The following is a 12660-nucleotide window of genomic DNA, read 5'->3' as shown; positions in this document are numbered from 1 at the left end:
TTTTTTTTTTTTTTTTTTTTTTTGCGGTACGTGGGCCTCTCACTGTTTTGGCCTCTCACATTGCGGAGCACAGGCTCCGGACGCACAGGCTCAGCGGCCATGGCTCACGGGCCCAGCCGCTCTGCGGCATGAGGGATCTTCCCAGACCGGGGCACGAACCCGTGTCCCCTGCATCGGCAGGCGGACTCTCAACCACTGCGCCACCAGGGAAGCCCGAACAGGTACTTTTAACTAAAGCAGTTTCTCAGATGGTCTCCTCCCACTGGAAGGCAGTTACGAAGGACCAAGCTATTTTCCTTTATCACGGTCGTATTTGCTGCGATTATAATAGACAGTGGCTGGTATTCCCATTCTACTCCTACTGGTATCAGTCATGCCTACTGAGTTTGTTGCTAAAACCACTAGGATTCTCTTTCCTTTAAGGTGCCTGTGGCTCTGGGGATTCAAGTTGTAAGAGCAGCACAATTTTCAGCCGTTGCCCGGCACTCTATTAAACTCAGGAGGATGGCCTCGTCGCTAATTTGTCCTCTACTAGGTCATGACAGAAAATAACCAGCTTGATGTCACATACAGAGCCACGTATCTGAACTCAAACTCTCCCTGATTCACACAGGTCACAGCAACCAGACAATTAACCACGTTACTCTTCGGTGGGTCTTTACGGATGTGGCAATGACTACCTATATCCTGAGATTCTTTGGAGACTCCTCACAAAGACTGATGAATGATCCTTTTCCTCCTGTGTCTTCATTCCCTTTCAAGGGACGATGGGGTCCATTTCAGTTTGATTTCCAAATTTTGACACATAATAATTGAAGCATTACTGCAGGTTGGAAATGAAGAGTTTGGATTCTGAGTCCTCGGTCTGCTCTTTTGGCCTGGTAAATGGCTCATTCTTCTTTATTTACATGAATATATTCTCTCTTCTGGATGCCAAGACATGTAGCCTTCAATGCCCTTTGTGGTCTGAATGTTTCCGTCCCCACAAAATTCATATTTGGAAGTCCTAACCCCCAAAGTGATGGTATCAGGTGGCGGGCCCTTTGGGACTTGATTAGGGTGTGAAGATGGAGGCCTCACGATGGAATTAGTGCCCTTATCAACGAGGTCAGAGATAAATGCCTCCCTCTCCTGCTGTATGATGATACAAGGAGAATTCTGCAGTGTGAGACCTGAAGCAGGCTTTCACCAGAACTGGACCGTTTCTGTATTGTAAATAAGTTCATTTGTACCCTTTTTTTTAGATTCCACATATAAATGATATCTCTCTTTCTCTGTGGGTCAGATTGTTTTTTAATGAAGTGTGTGCAAGCAAGAACATTAGTTGTTCCCCTCCACCCCACCCAGAACTTCATTAGGACAAATAGTGTAAAGATGAAAAGTGGTCTTATGCACTGAACTTGTCTCCTCGTCTATTAATCATCCAATAATTTCCCAACTTCTTTGCAGTGAGATTTCCACGAGGATAAATCCAGGCCATGTAATGTGAGCAGAAGGGCTCTTGCCCTGTATAGTCCTGGCCCTTGAAAACGTCCCATGTGATGCACCAGACTTTTTCCCTTTACCACTGAGTGGAATAGACTCAAATACTGCAGAAAAATTTGCAGTCACCTGTTGATGATGGAAAAATCCACAAAACAGGGGGTACCCATGTCCCCGACTCACTCTTTGGAGAGCAACTTAGAACATCCATCTGATCAGGAATGCCTGCCTTGTGTTCTTATACCAGGGAAAGATAAGATTCTATTATGATCAAATTCCTGACAGCATTCTCTTTACCCGTTACAGCAGTCAGCATTAAGTTAACTGACAAATATCTTTAAGACCACACTATCCAAAAAACCTTTCTATACTTCATGTGTTGAAAATAGCAAATACCTCTCCCAAAACTTAAAGTGATCTTTTAAATTACGTTATAAAATTATTTATACAAGAAAAGAGATTGTGTTCTGTCAAAACCTTTTTTAAAATCATGATTTTCTTTTCAGACATTTTTTCAGCCTGTGAGGAAACACAAGTCGAGATTGCTTTGGACTTGAACACTAATGTAATTGAATGAGAAGTGTCACGAGTATAAAAAATATTCTGTATTTGTTGACATTTCTTTGAGGATTCTTACATAAGGGAAAGGCACCTTTTAATTTCCACTCTGACAACCTCCCAGGCACAGGGGCTGTATTCCTTTGCCTTCAGATAGACATGGATTCCATGGAAATACTCCCGGGCAGCACGTCCCAAATCTCGACAATCCAGATTGTCTTTTTTCATCTGCTCCAGTCGGTGCAGCCTCAGATGAAGGCTAGAGAGAAGTTTATCGAGGAGGGTGTTGTTCCAGGCAGCACGGCTGTCCTCTGTGGTGAAGAGGTTGAAGATCTGCTGGAGCATCAGATGGTGGTGACAGGTGCCTTGAGTCACCTGGATTGGGGTGATATTCTCTCTTTTCCAAGGAAATTTGAAGTCGGTTCTGTCCTTTAGGCACCACTGAGAGGGGATTCTTTGCAACTGTTCCAAATGTTGGAAGACGTCCTTGTTTTCCTGGCTATGGCTTCTAGGCAAGTTCCAGCCAAGAGAGTAAGCAGGGATAGAGCAGAGCAGCACTCCTGCCACTAGCAAATAGATCTGGGCCATTAAGAAAGGGTGATTCACTAGACGGCCGCCAGGAGAGGCGTGGGCACCGCCAAACAATTAATGAGTGGGAAGCTTCCTTCCCTGGAACTGTGGACAGCGTCCTTCCCTAGGAGGCCGGTAGAGGGCGCAGGGTTTGTTTGGGAAACGCCGACTGTTGAGTTTGCCGTCTGCAGCTCGAGAGACAGGGCGAAAAGTAGTCCCTGAGGCTGCTTTAATAATCAGCATACGCGAAACACCTTGGTTTTCTCGGTGCTGAGCGTTGAAGAGGAAGCCTTGTCGCGGCCTCGCCAGAGACATTTTTGTGTGGCTGGGAACAAGAACCGTGCATTTTCAGGCTTCCCCTGAGTTTTGCGCTTTATTTTCTCACAGAAACTTGAGCGAGGCAATTTTTGGGAAAGAAGCCTTTTTCTGAGCGGTCTGAGGTGGGAAATCAGAGCGATTCCCAGCCGCAGAGAAAGGGGAGCCGATTTTTTAGATTCGGGCTGGTTTCTGGCGCGAGACAGCGAAGGCCCAGAGAAAGGGGAAGGCGGCGGCGGCGATGGGACGACAGGACGGTGTTGGGGACGCCCTGAGGGGTGAGTCGGCGCGCGGCCACCACCGGGGCCGAGGACGCGGGAACTGAGCGCCCCTGTAGATTCTCTGGGACTTCATGGAGTCTTTCAAGGATACAGCGTTAAAGTGAGGGAGAAAGTATTGAATATCTGAAAAGTAGGAATATTAAAAAAAACTCACAGCCTTTTATATTTTACATTTTAAAATTAATTTTATATTTAACTTAATTCATATCATATTTAAATTAAATATTTTAAATGTTTGATATTTTTATAAATTTATGTTAAAATATTTTCAATATTAAGCATAGAATATTAAAATATATTTTCATATTAAAATATAGCATTTTATTAAACTTTATTTAAACTATATTGTCTTTCTACTAAAGTAAGTATTTCATATAATTATTTGTTTATTTATTTTAGGCTGGGTTTATTTATTTTAGGCTGGGTTCAGTCTTCATTGCGGTGTGCAGGCTTCTCACTGTGGTGGCTTCTCTTGTTGCGGAGCACAGGCTCTAGGTGCGCAGGCTTCAGTGGTCGTGGCTCGCGGGTTCCAGAGCACAGGCTCAGTAGTAGCAGCACATGGACTTAGTTGCCCCACGGCATGTGGGATCTTCCTAGACCAGGGCTCGAACCCGTGTCCCCTGAGTTGGCAGGCGGATTCTTAACCACTGCGCCACCTGCGAAGCCCCCAGTGTTTAATATAGTTTTACTTTTCTATCTTTAATGGAAGCCAACTCATTAGTATTGTCAAGATTACTTTTTTGCTTGTTTTTAATTGAGGGAATTACCATGTTTGACAATTTCTAATGACCCCGTGATAGTCTTAACTGATTTTAACTCATGTTCCTGAAATGTCTTTCCCAGGACCTCACCTTGACTATAAGGTTAGAAAGAAGAGTTGGTGTGTACAAGCAATTGAGGACGTTTAGCAGGTCAGACTTTTTCATTTTTCTTTAGTAGGAATTTTATACACTAAGTGGAATTTGCCCAGATTTCATTTACATCACGAAGGCTTACTTTGTAAGACTGTCAGGGCCATGCAAATGGAGGTCAGCTTCATTTCTTTACTTAAAATTTTTATATTTTGTTCCTCGTGCATATTTTGGTATTAATTTTCATTTTAAAATGTTGCATTAAAACATCCTTTATCTTGATGACTTAGATTTGGTGCCTTCTTACCATTCGTGCTTAAGAGAAGTACTAGCTTAACGTTGCCCTAATGCTAACCCAGGAAATAGCTTTTGAATTAGAGTATTGTGCTGTTCCATGGCTGAAAATCTAGGAATGCTTTAATTCTCATCATCTCTCCCCCATATATATATTTCTTACCATTTTCCTGGTCTCTACAACATTATTTTAATGTCTTTTTTGAAAGGAAGAAAAAACCCTTTTGACTGCCTTCATCTGATTTTCTCAACTCACACCCCCTTGGCTATGGTAACCACAAATCTGATCTTTTTCTCTGAGGTTATGTGTTTGTTTTTAAAGTATAATTTAATCTGTGTCTTAAAAATTAACACCAGAGGTGGTCTGAAACAAAATAAGGTGAGGAAAAGGACTATTTATCTCATTTATACTAGTCACAGAGCAGCCTTTTTTTTTTTTTTATTCTTATGGGGAGGAGGTCAAAACACTTTCTTAGATGCTGCAAAGAGCCTCAGGTGCCGTAGGATTTCTCTCCTTAATGTACGGGGCACTGCTCTAAGGGTGGAGACTAGGTCTCTACTCCTTCGCAGGCCTACAGGCAATCCCTCTCCTAGAGTTTGCATTTGGGGGCCTCAACATGCAGACCCCTGAGTGTTAAGGAACCTGTAGTCAGAGCTTCTCTTGGCTGGGCTGAGGGTGGACTCTAGAGGTTTCCATTTGTTATATTAATACAAAAGCCTTCTATCATTCACTCTGTTCAAATTCTCAGCCTGTACTTTGCAAACTTTATTTTATTTGATCTCGGCAATGTCTTGTGTGACCACAACTAACGGTGTCTCCATTTTTTAAAAGATGAAATGAAAATCTGATGTCATTTAAATTCAGGAGCCCCAGATTTTTGTCAGAGTGGAGCCTTCTGCTGCTCCCAGGCCCTCCTCTTCATCAGCTCTGAGCACTGGCCCTCAGCTGCACTGAGCCCGTGGTGCTTCCTTCATCCTAATCCTGCCTCTAAAGTCTGTCCTCCCTGCTCCCTGGAGGGCAGTCACCATCCCTGCCTCACTTTCCTGGAATCCACATTGCCAAGCGCATTGTCACATATATACGCAGTCAGAACATTTCTGGTGACGGAATGAAGAGAACTGCATGAATTCACCCTTGCTGTTCATTTTTATGTCACCATTATCTGTAAACTTTCAGAAAATGTGAGCTATGGTCCTGTAAGGAAATGTGGAAGAATTTAAATCTGATGTATGAGTCCCTTTAGAGGAGAATGCAGAGAGGTGAGGCTAGTTGTATTTTGGTGCAATTTAAGAAGTGGCAAAACAGAGTACAGGGTCAAACCTCTAAGTATTCGTATTAGAACTGAAAAAGAGATATATTGAGACTCAGGTTTTTATTTCAACCTTGGGTCTCATTTAGATGAATACATCCTATTGGATTGATACTCTTTCATGTTCCAGGAGTGTGTTTAATTTCCAGTGTAATAAAAGAATTGAAGTTGTGACATTCTATGTTGCCCATAAATGGCTTATTTAAGAATCTCCTTTGCAGGCAGGTACCCACAGCAGCTGGATACAGGCTCCCACAGCCAGACACCTGCATCACCAGGCTCACCGGGGCCTGCCACCCTCCTCACTGAGGACACCCAGGATGATGTTCTCCAGCCCTGTCTGCACCCTTAGCTGTCACCTGGCCCAGAACCACAGGCTGCCAAAGCAGGAGACACTCACAGTCCTGCCCCTAACAGGGAGAATCTTCTTTGTTTTCCTGCCTGAAGGACAAGGAGGTTTTCAGGTCCCATCAGCACCAGCTGGCTGACAGCCAGTTCCCAAACGCTCAGGCCGCCTCATTCTCCATGAGACGATACAGCACTTCTCCATCGTCTTCAGCACAAAGAGCTGAAATTCCTCAGTGGGCTTGATCAACAGTGGGCAGATCTGGAGACTAGTTTGGTGCAGGAGATGGAGAGGAAAAGACCCTGCTGGGCAATGAGGACTCCAGGCTGACTTTGAAGAACTTCCAAAGGACCAGGCTCGATCTGAAAAGAAAGTCCACAGCTGCTGTGCCCAGGACAATATGAGAGTGGAAGTTAAGGCGTGAAAATCAGAGTGTGCTTTCCCTGTATGTTCAACCTCAGAGAATCCAGGAGTGGGAAAAGGAGACCTGGACCCAATCTTCTACAATGGAGTCTTCTCTGCTTAGAGGTGGCCTCTAGTGCGTCCATATTCACTCAGTTCAATGACTTTTCTTCTGATTCAGTTGTAAATGCATCGAGTCACCTCAGCACATTGTTCTTCAACAGTAAGTGGAACAATACTTTTGAATGGGGAGAAAATTTATTTTTAATTTGTAATAATTAGAATTTATTTCTCTATGATGATTGTTATATTTACCAAATTTATTCTTCATATTATGATATGGTCAGCTTTGTGTCTTGTTTTCCTTTGCTTTGGGGGTGCAAAAGGTGTATTTTAAGTGTTAGGTTTAACTCATACTCTTAAGGAGAATCAGAGTGTCCTTAAACCTTTAATCTGCCTTAAAATCCAACAGGAACATAAATCGTTTTATTCATTTCATTGGTTCTTAAAATATTTTGAAGTATCTCTGCTTTCAGGATTTTACTTGTGTTTTTTAATATATTGGTAGATAAAAGAAAGATATTACTTTCTTAATGGAGCACTCTGTCAGAGAAGACAGGCCTTAAAGAGTAAAAAATGCGCTTGAAACCCTTTCTAGGTTATGAGGGAGATGCACAAGGCATTATGACAGGTTATAGCAGCTGGAGCTATTCTCTTTTACTTGTTCTTTCTTGGAGAAAGCATGTCTAATGCTTGCTGATTCTGTTTCAGCAGTTGAATGATCAATAAACTGTGAAATACATTATAGAATCATGGAATTTAAACTTCAACAAAGAAATGTGACTATCCCTTGTATTGTTGGCACTGTGGTGGGTGCCAGGTGCAATGAAAATAGTAGACACATTGCCTGCTGTCACAGAGCTTGCAGTCTGGTGGGGATATGGGTAACTAGATGTTCAATAAAAGGAATGCTAATGCTGTGACAGGGAAAGTACAGGTTCTTGAGAGTATGTGGGCTTGCATGGATCAGGGAAAGCATCTGCAAGAGCAGTTGGTAAGCTGGCATCCCAGGGGTCTGCAGGAGTTTGCCAGGTAATTACATGCTGGTCAAGTTTGGCCATGTGTGGAGATTATCTAGGGTAGCAGGTAAATATGAGGGTTTGGAGCTAATGACATTTGTTTGGAGATGTGACCCTGGGTAAAGACATGCATATGGAAGTCAACAGTCATAGAGAGGACGTTTGGAACTATTTGGGAGGTTGAGACTATATGTGCAGAGAGGATGAAGTGTGGGACTAGCATAGATCTTTGAGGAACACCAATTCCCTAAGATGAGAGTGTGGAGTCAACAAAGGAAGGAGAGAAGGAGGGGCAGAAAAGCAGAGGATGCTGGTGACAGGGAGACCAGAGGAGCGTCAGACTTTAAAATGGCGGGTATAATAACAAGTATCTGATGCTTCGCACATGTCAGCCAAGGCTGCTTCACGTTGATCTCTAACCTCAGTAAATTGTAGCTTATTGGCAATATCTTATGACCTAGTAAGTATGTTAAGAAATTAATCTCAATTTTCAAGATATTTTTTTCCTCTCATTTGTTTTAAGCAAGGGTCTTAGAAGACCCTTAAGGCTTCATCGATAAAGCATTCAGCTTTATATATATAATCAGGGTTTTTCATTGGAGAGTTTTATTCACTACTTCAAAATGTCATCTTATATGGATAAATTGCATAAAAATTTGTAATCTGCATCAAAATGCTTTTAATTTCAGCATGATGTAAATTTAAATTTAATATATTACTTTCTACTTAATATTGATAAATATCTTCTGTGCCAATGCACTGACTGCATTTTGTTTTGATGCCCACTAGAGATCCATGGGTATTTGCAATCTAGTGTTCGGTACATCTGTGAGAATATTGCATTTGCTCGTAGAATTTAAAAATGTGTTTGTATGCTTTGCACAATACTTAAAAAGATGATCCTATTTTAATTCACAGAGGTAGAATTTTTGCATAACAAAATTATGAGCTCAGTAAGGCACAAATATGGCATTATATCAATATCTTCTGGGGACTTCCCTGGCGGTCCAGTGGTTAAGACTTCTCCTTCCAATGCAGGGGGCGTGAGTTCGATCCCTCGTTGGGGAGCTAAGATCCCACATGCCTCAGGGCCACAAAACCCAAACATAAAAAAAAAACAAGCAATATTGTAACAACTTCAAGAAAGACTTTAAAAATTGTCCACATCAAAAAAAATCTTAAAAAAATATGTATCTTTTGAGTGGACATGAAATAATGGCTTTTACTCCTTTGTACATACCTGTCACAATAACAACTATCATTGCTATGTTTAATATGTCCCTGGTGCTTAAAATAATCTGCTCACTTAAGATAAGTTTATGACTTGTTATATTCTCATGATATAGAGCATATAACATGTGATGGTATGTTGAATGGAATATAGTAGTCTCATTATCCCTATTCTAAAGCTGAGAAAACTGTACTGTAGGAAAAAGAAAACAATTGCCCTAAATCATGCATGAAGCCGAAGGAAGACTAAGGAGATGCCGAGCTAACGAATTTACTGGTCACCTGAGAAGACAAGAGTAACCCCCAAGAGAAGATGCAGCAAGACTGTCATTTTCAAACACTTTTACTGACACAACTATGTTCAGCTTATTACACTTATCGCTTTTATTAACAACTCTGAGGACCAATGATGTCCCTAACAGTGTGCAGGTTACTGGGTGGGAATAAGAAGTGTAGTTGGAAAGTGAGCTGAGTGCTACGGTACCTGATGTAGATGGAGATCTCTTTCCTAAGCCTGATAAGACTATGCAGTTCCACTCCCAGGTTTGCTAAGACCCTATACTGCTCTGCCTCCCCTTTGGCCTCCTCTTGTCCCTGCTTGCTCAACCACAAACATGGCCAGGAGTTCTGCATCCCTGCTGCTGCAGAGCCTGTCCCATGAGAAAGGAAAGGCGAAAAGTCCTCAGCTGTACACTTTCATTAAGGCTAAATTGAGAACTGGGGAGCTGAGCTGCTTTGCCCAGCCTTCATCAGGACGCAAGAAGGCCTTGGAGTTAGATGAAAGTTATTCTCCATCAAAATATTTGGGGTCCTCTGGTTTGTTCCATTTCCTTCTGAACTTGAGACCTCAGGAATGCCAAATTCCAGTGCTGTTTTGGGGAATATGTGAAGTTTCTTGTCTCTGTTCCTAGAGGCTGATTGGGACATTTGGGAATCTATGTGCCTGTGTAACCTGAAACATTCCAACCCACGGCTGTTTACAGATCAGTATCATGATGGAGAAGGGGAAGAACTGGAAAGTCCAGTTCCTTAGACTCGTTCTTTAATGGATTTTCTCAATTTGTAAAGCCCCTCAGCATTTGTCAAATTCCTATGCTTTTGTATTTGCTTTGTGAAGGGCTGTATTCATCATGACACAAATGAAGGTGGCTGAGATGGTAGAGGGTGTGCAAGGCCACTGTCAGACTCTCTCCCTAACCTTCCTCTGCCTCAAACACTCAAAGTCAGCTCTCAATCAGAACTGGAGAACCTTTTCTTTTCCCTAAACCCAGTTCCTGGGCTACTGCATCCTCCCCCCAAATGCAGTAGAGACAAAAGAAAACACTCTTTTTTAGAAGAAATAATTTACTTGTGAAGAATGAACTTTGCTGTTTTTGAGAGAGACCATTTTGTTTTCAGAAGATGCCTCACCCCAAGACTTCCTTCCATAATCTGTTCCCAGTGGGACTCCCTCGTGTCAACCTCTTGCTGGACTAGGACCCTGGAATTCCACAGGGCCAGCTAGCAAGAGGGATGCCTGAGATGACAGAAGATATGAATCACCTTTCTGAAGAGAGGGTGGGGCTGGTGTCACATGAGTGCCTTTCAGGTGAGCTCTGCAAACCAAAAATAGGAGCCTGGGTGTGTCTAGGGAGGGTGGAAGCAAAGAGAGAGTGGAACATGCTGAGCAGACTGTTCTACTGGGAAGAGATTCTTTCAAGATTAATGCCCAGGAACTAGAATTCGAGGTAGGTTCAATGACACTTATAGTAAGGTCCATGTGTGTAGAGCGGTGTCATTTCAAAGCTCTTTCACACGCATTGTCCCAGGCAATCATCACAACAATCCTGGGACTCTCCCAGACACAGACTATGAAACTTAGGGAGGTTAAGTTGTCTGAGTCATTACCCAAAATTTTGCCCCCAAAACAGTCATTGTTCCACCACGTCTCACAGTGTCACTTGATGGGTAAGCGCCATGGCCCAGCTTTCACATGGACGAGCAGAGCCTGGGTTAGAAGTGTCCCAGGTCCTGACTTCTTTGCTTTCTAGCTCTGAGTCTCTCCTCTGGGGGGCCATTATTTTCTGAGAGTACAGGCTCTAGGAGGTGACATTGCCAGCAATTATAGACCTGGGACTGTATGGAGAAGAGAACTAAGATCAAACCCGGGAGAGCCCAGGATTGGAGAGCAGAACCTTACCTTTCATAGCTCCTGCTTTTTTCTTCCTGCTTCTGCGTTGCTGCTGAAAGCCCCCAAAATGAAAGAGTTCACAAGCTATTTTGTGCCTTTCTCATACTAAAGAAGCAACAAACGTTATCAATGAAAAATGTTTGTGACTTTTTGCATTATTTGAGGTCTCTGTTATTTCCATATTATTCATTTTTAAAGTAGATCCAAGTATTTTCTACTGATCCTTCTTTCTCAAAGAATTTTTACTAATTCCCAGAATATCTTTCAGAAGTAGAATACACAAGGACTTCCCTGGTGGCAGAGTGGTTAAGAATCCGCCTGCCAATGCAGGGGACACGAGTTCAAGCCGTGGTCCAGGAAGATCCCACATCCCGCGGAGCAACTAAGCCTGTGTGCCACAACTACTGAAGCCCACGTGCCTAGAGTCCATGCTTCGTGACAAGAGAAGCCACCGCAATGAGAAGCCTGCGCACCGCAAGGAAGAGTAGCCCCCACTCGCCGCACGAAGACCCAATGCAGCCAAAAATAAAATGTAAATAAATAAATAAATAAATTGTATTGAAAAAAAAGAAGTATAATACACAGAAATTGCAAGTATCTTCAACATGCAGCACAGGGAAATTTCACACACTGAATACACTGTGAAACTAGCACCCAAGTTAAACGTAATACATTTTGCCCAGGACCTAGCATGTTTCTTATGTTGCTTTCCAGTTGCTACCTCAGAGCAGCTCTCCTTCTCCTCCCCGATGGTAGCCACTCTGTGACTCTAACAGTCCTGATTATTTCTGACAGACACACTTTTATGCCTCTTGTGTATATTTACTCATTGAATCCTGAGAATAATCCTATGAAAAAATACTACTACTGTCCCCATATTAAAGATGAGGAAACTAGGGAGCTTAGTGATTGTGTTATTTGTCAAGGTCACACTGCTATTAATAGCAGAGCTGGGATCCAGTGCCATGAAGTATGGCTCCTTCTCATAGAGGTTTTGAAAATCCTAGAACTCTCCTTTCACTTGTGCTCTCTTCCTGTGGCTTTCACTCTAACAGAAACCTTGAAGCTGGAAACCTGCACAGAACCAGAGCAGCTGTGTAGCTGGTCAGTGAGGTGGAGGGACTGAAGTTATGTGTAAGAGATGAATGGCGGAGTAAAGCAGGACCGGGAGAAGGTGGGAGGAAGGTGCCAGGATTGGCCAGTCAACACCATATGTCACCAGCTTCCCTCGAGGAGATGACTCCTTCCCACAGGTATTTGCACCGACCACTCTTTCCTGGTGGTATAAATCAGTTACACCTATGACATCAGGACTAACCATTCTCCATAATTTCCAGGACTTCCCTCAATTCCATGGAATTCCACCTTTTGACAAGCATTTCCTGAAATGAAAGTGGTAGGACTGTTCCAAAGGACAAAATGGACCAATACTAGTCTGAAATAAATTTACACTGAAAAAGATAAGAATGTAGGTTTCAGAACTTAAAAAACTCAAGAAGTTTTCTCTCATAAGAATTTAATAAATAAAACAAAATGCAAATTTAATGAAATGGAAAGGTGAATATTTTCTAAATTTTAATACAATGTAAGTATAAATATATTGATATGAAAATATAAAAATAAGATACATAAATAAATAAATAAACAAATAAACAGAATAAATAAATAACAGGGTAGTCATTGCTTAGGGACTGATGCCCCTGAAGCTGAATAATTTTAACATACACTTGCTTATCACTACTGACAAAGTAGTAGCTGAATTAATACAATAA

General features: G+C 42.3%; 2 protein-coding genes across 4 annotated transcripts in view; one reads left to right on the top strand and one right to left on the bottom strand.

Moving 5' to 3' along the window:
- Positions 1 to 7088, top strand: part of LOC307188699 (uncharacterized protein) — a 77133-nt gene extending 70045 nt beyond the window's left edge. The window contains exons 2-4 of one of the 3 annotated variants that reach the window (XR_013829042.1): positions 4050 to 4117; positions 4561 to 4622; positions 5883 to 7088. The gene's annotated coding sequence lies outside the window, so the exon portion shown is untranslated. Of the gene's footprint in view, positions 1 to 2772; positions 3204 to 4049; positions 4118 to 4560; positions 4623 to 5882 lie in introns of those variants that run through there. The other 2 variants (XR_013829043.1, XR_013829041.1) reach the window with 2 other exon arrangements.
- LOC307188698 (interferon alpha-13-like) lies at positions 10 to 2639 on the bottom strand. The gene has a single exon (XM_079926177.1). The coding sequence runs from the start codon at positions 2626 to 2628 to the stop codon at positions 2116 to 2118; it is 513 nt and encodes a 170-aa protein (XP_079782303.1). The 5' UTR covers positions 2629 to 2639; the 3' UTR covers positions 10 to 2115.
- Positions 7089 to 12660: the final 5572 nt, after the last annotated feature.

Source organism: Stenella coeruleoalba (genome assembly GCF_951394435.1).
Source record: "Stenella coeruleoalba genome assembly, chromosome: 7".
NCBI lineage: Eukaryota > Metazoa > Chordata > Mammalia > Artiodactyla > Delphinidae > Stenella > Stenella coeruleoalba.
This window is presented reverse-complemented; position numbering and strand designations above follow the sequence as displayed.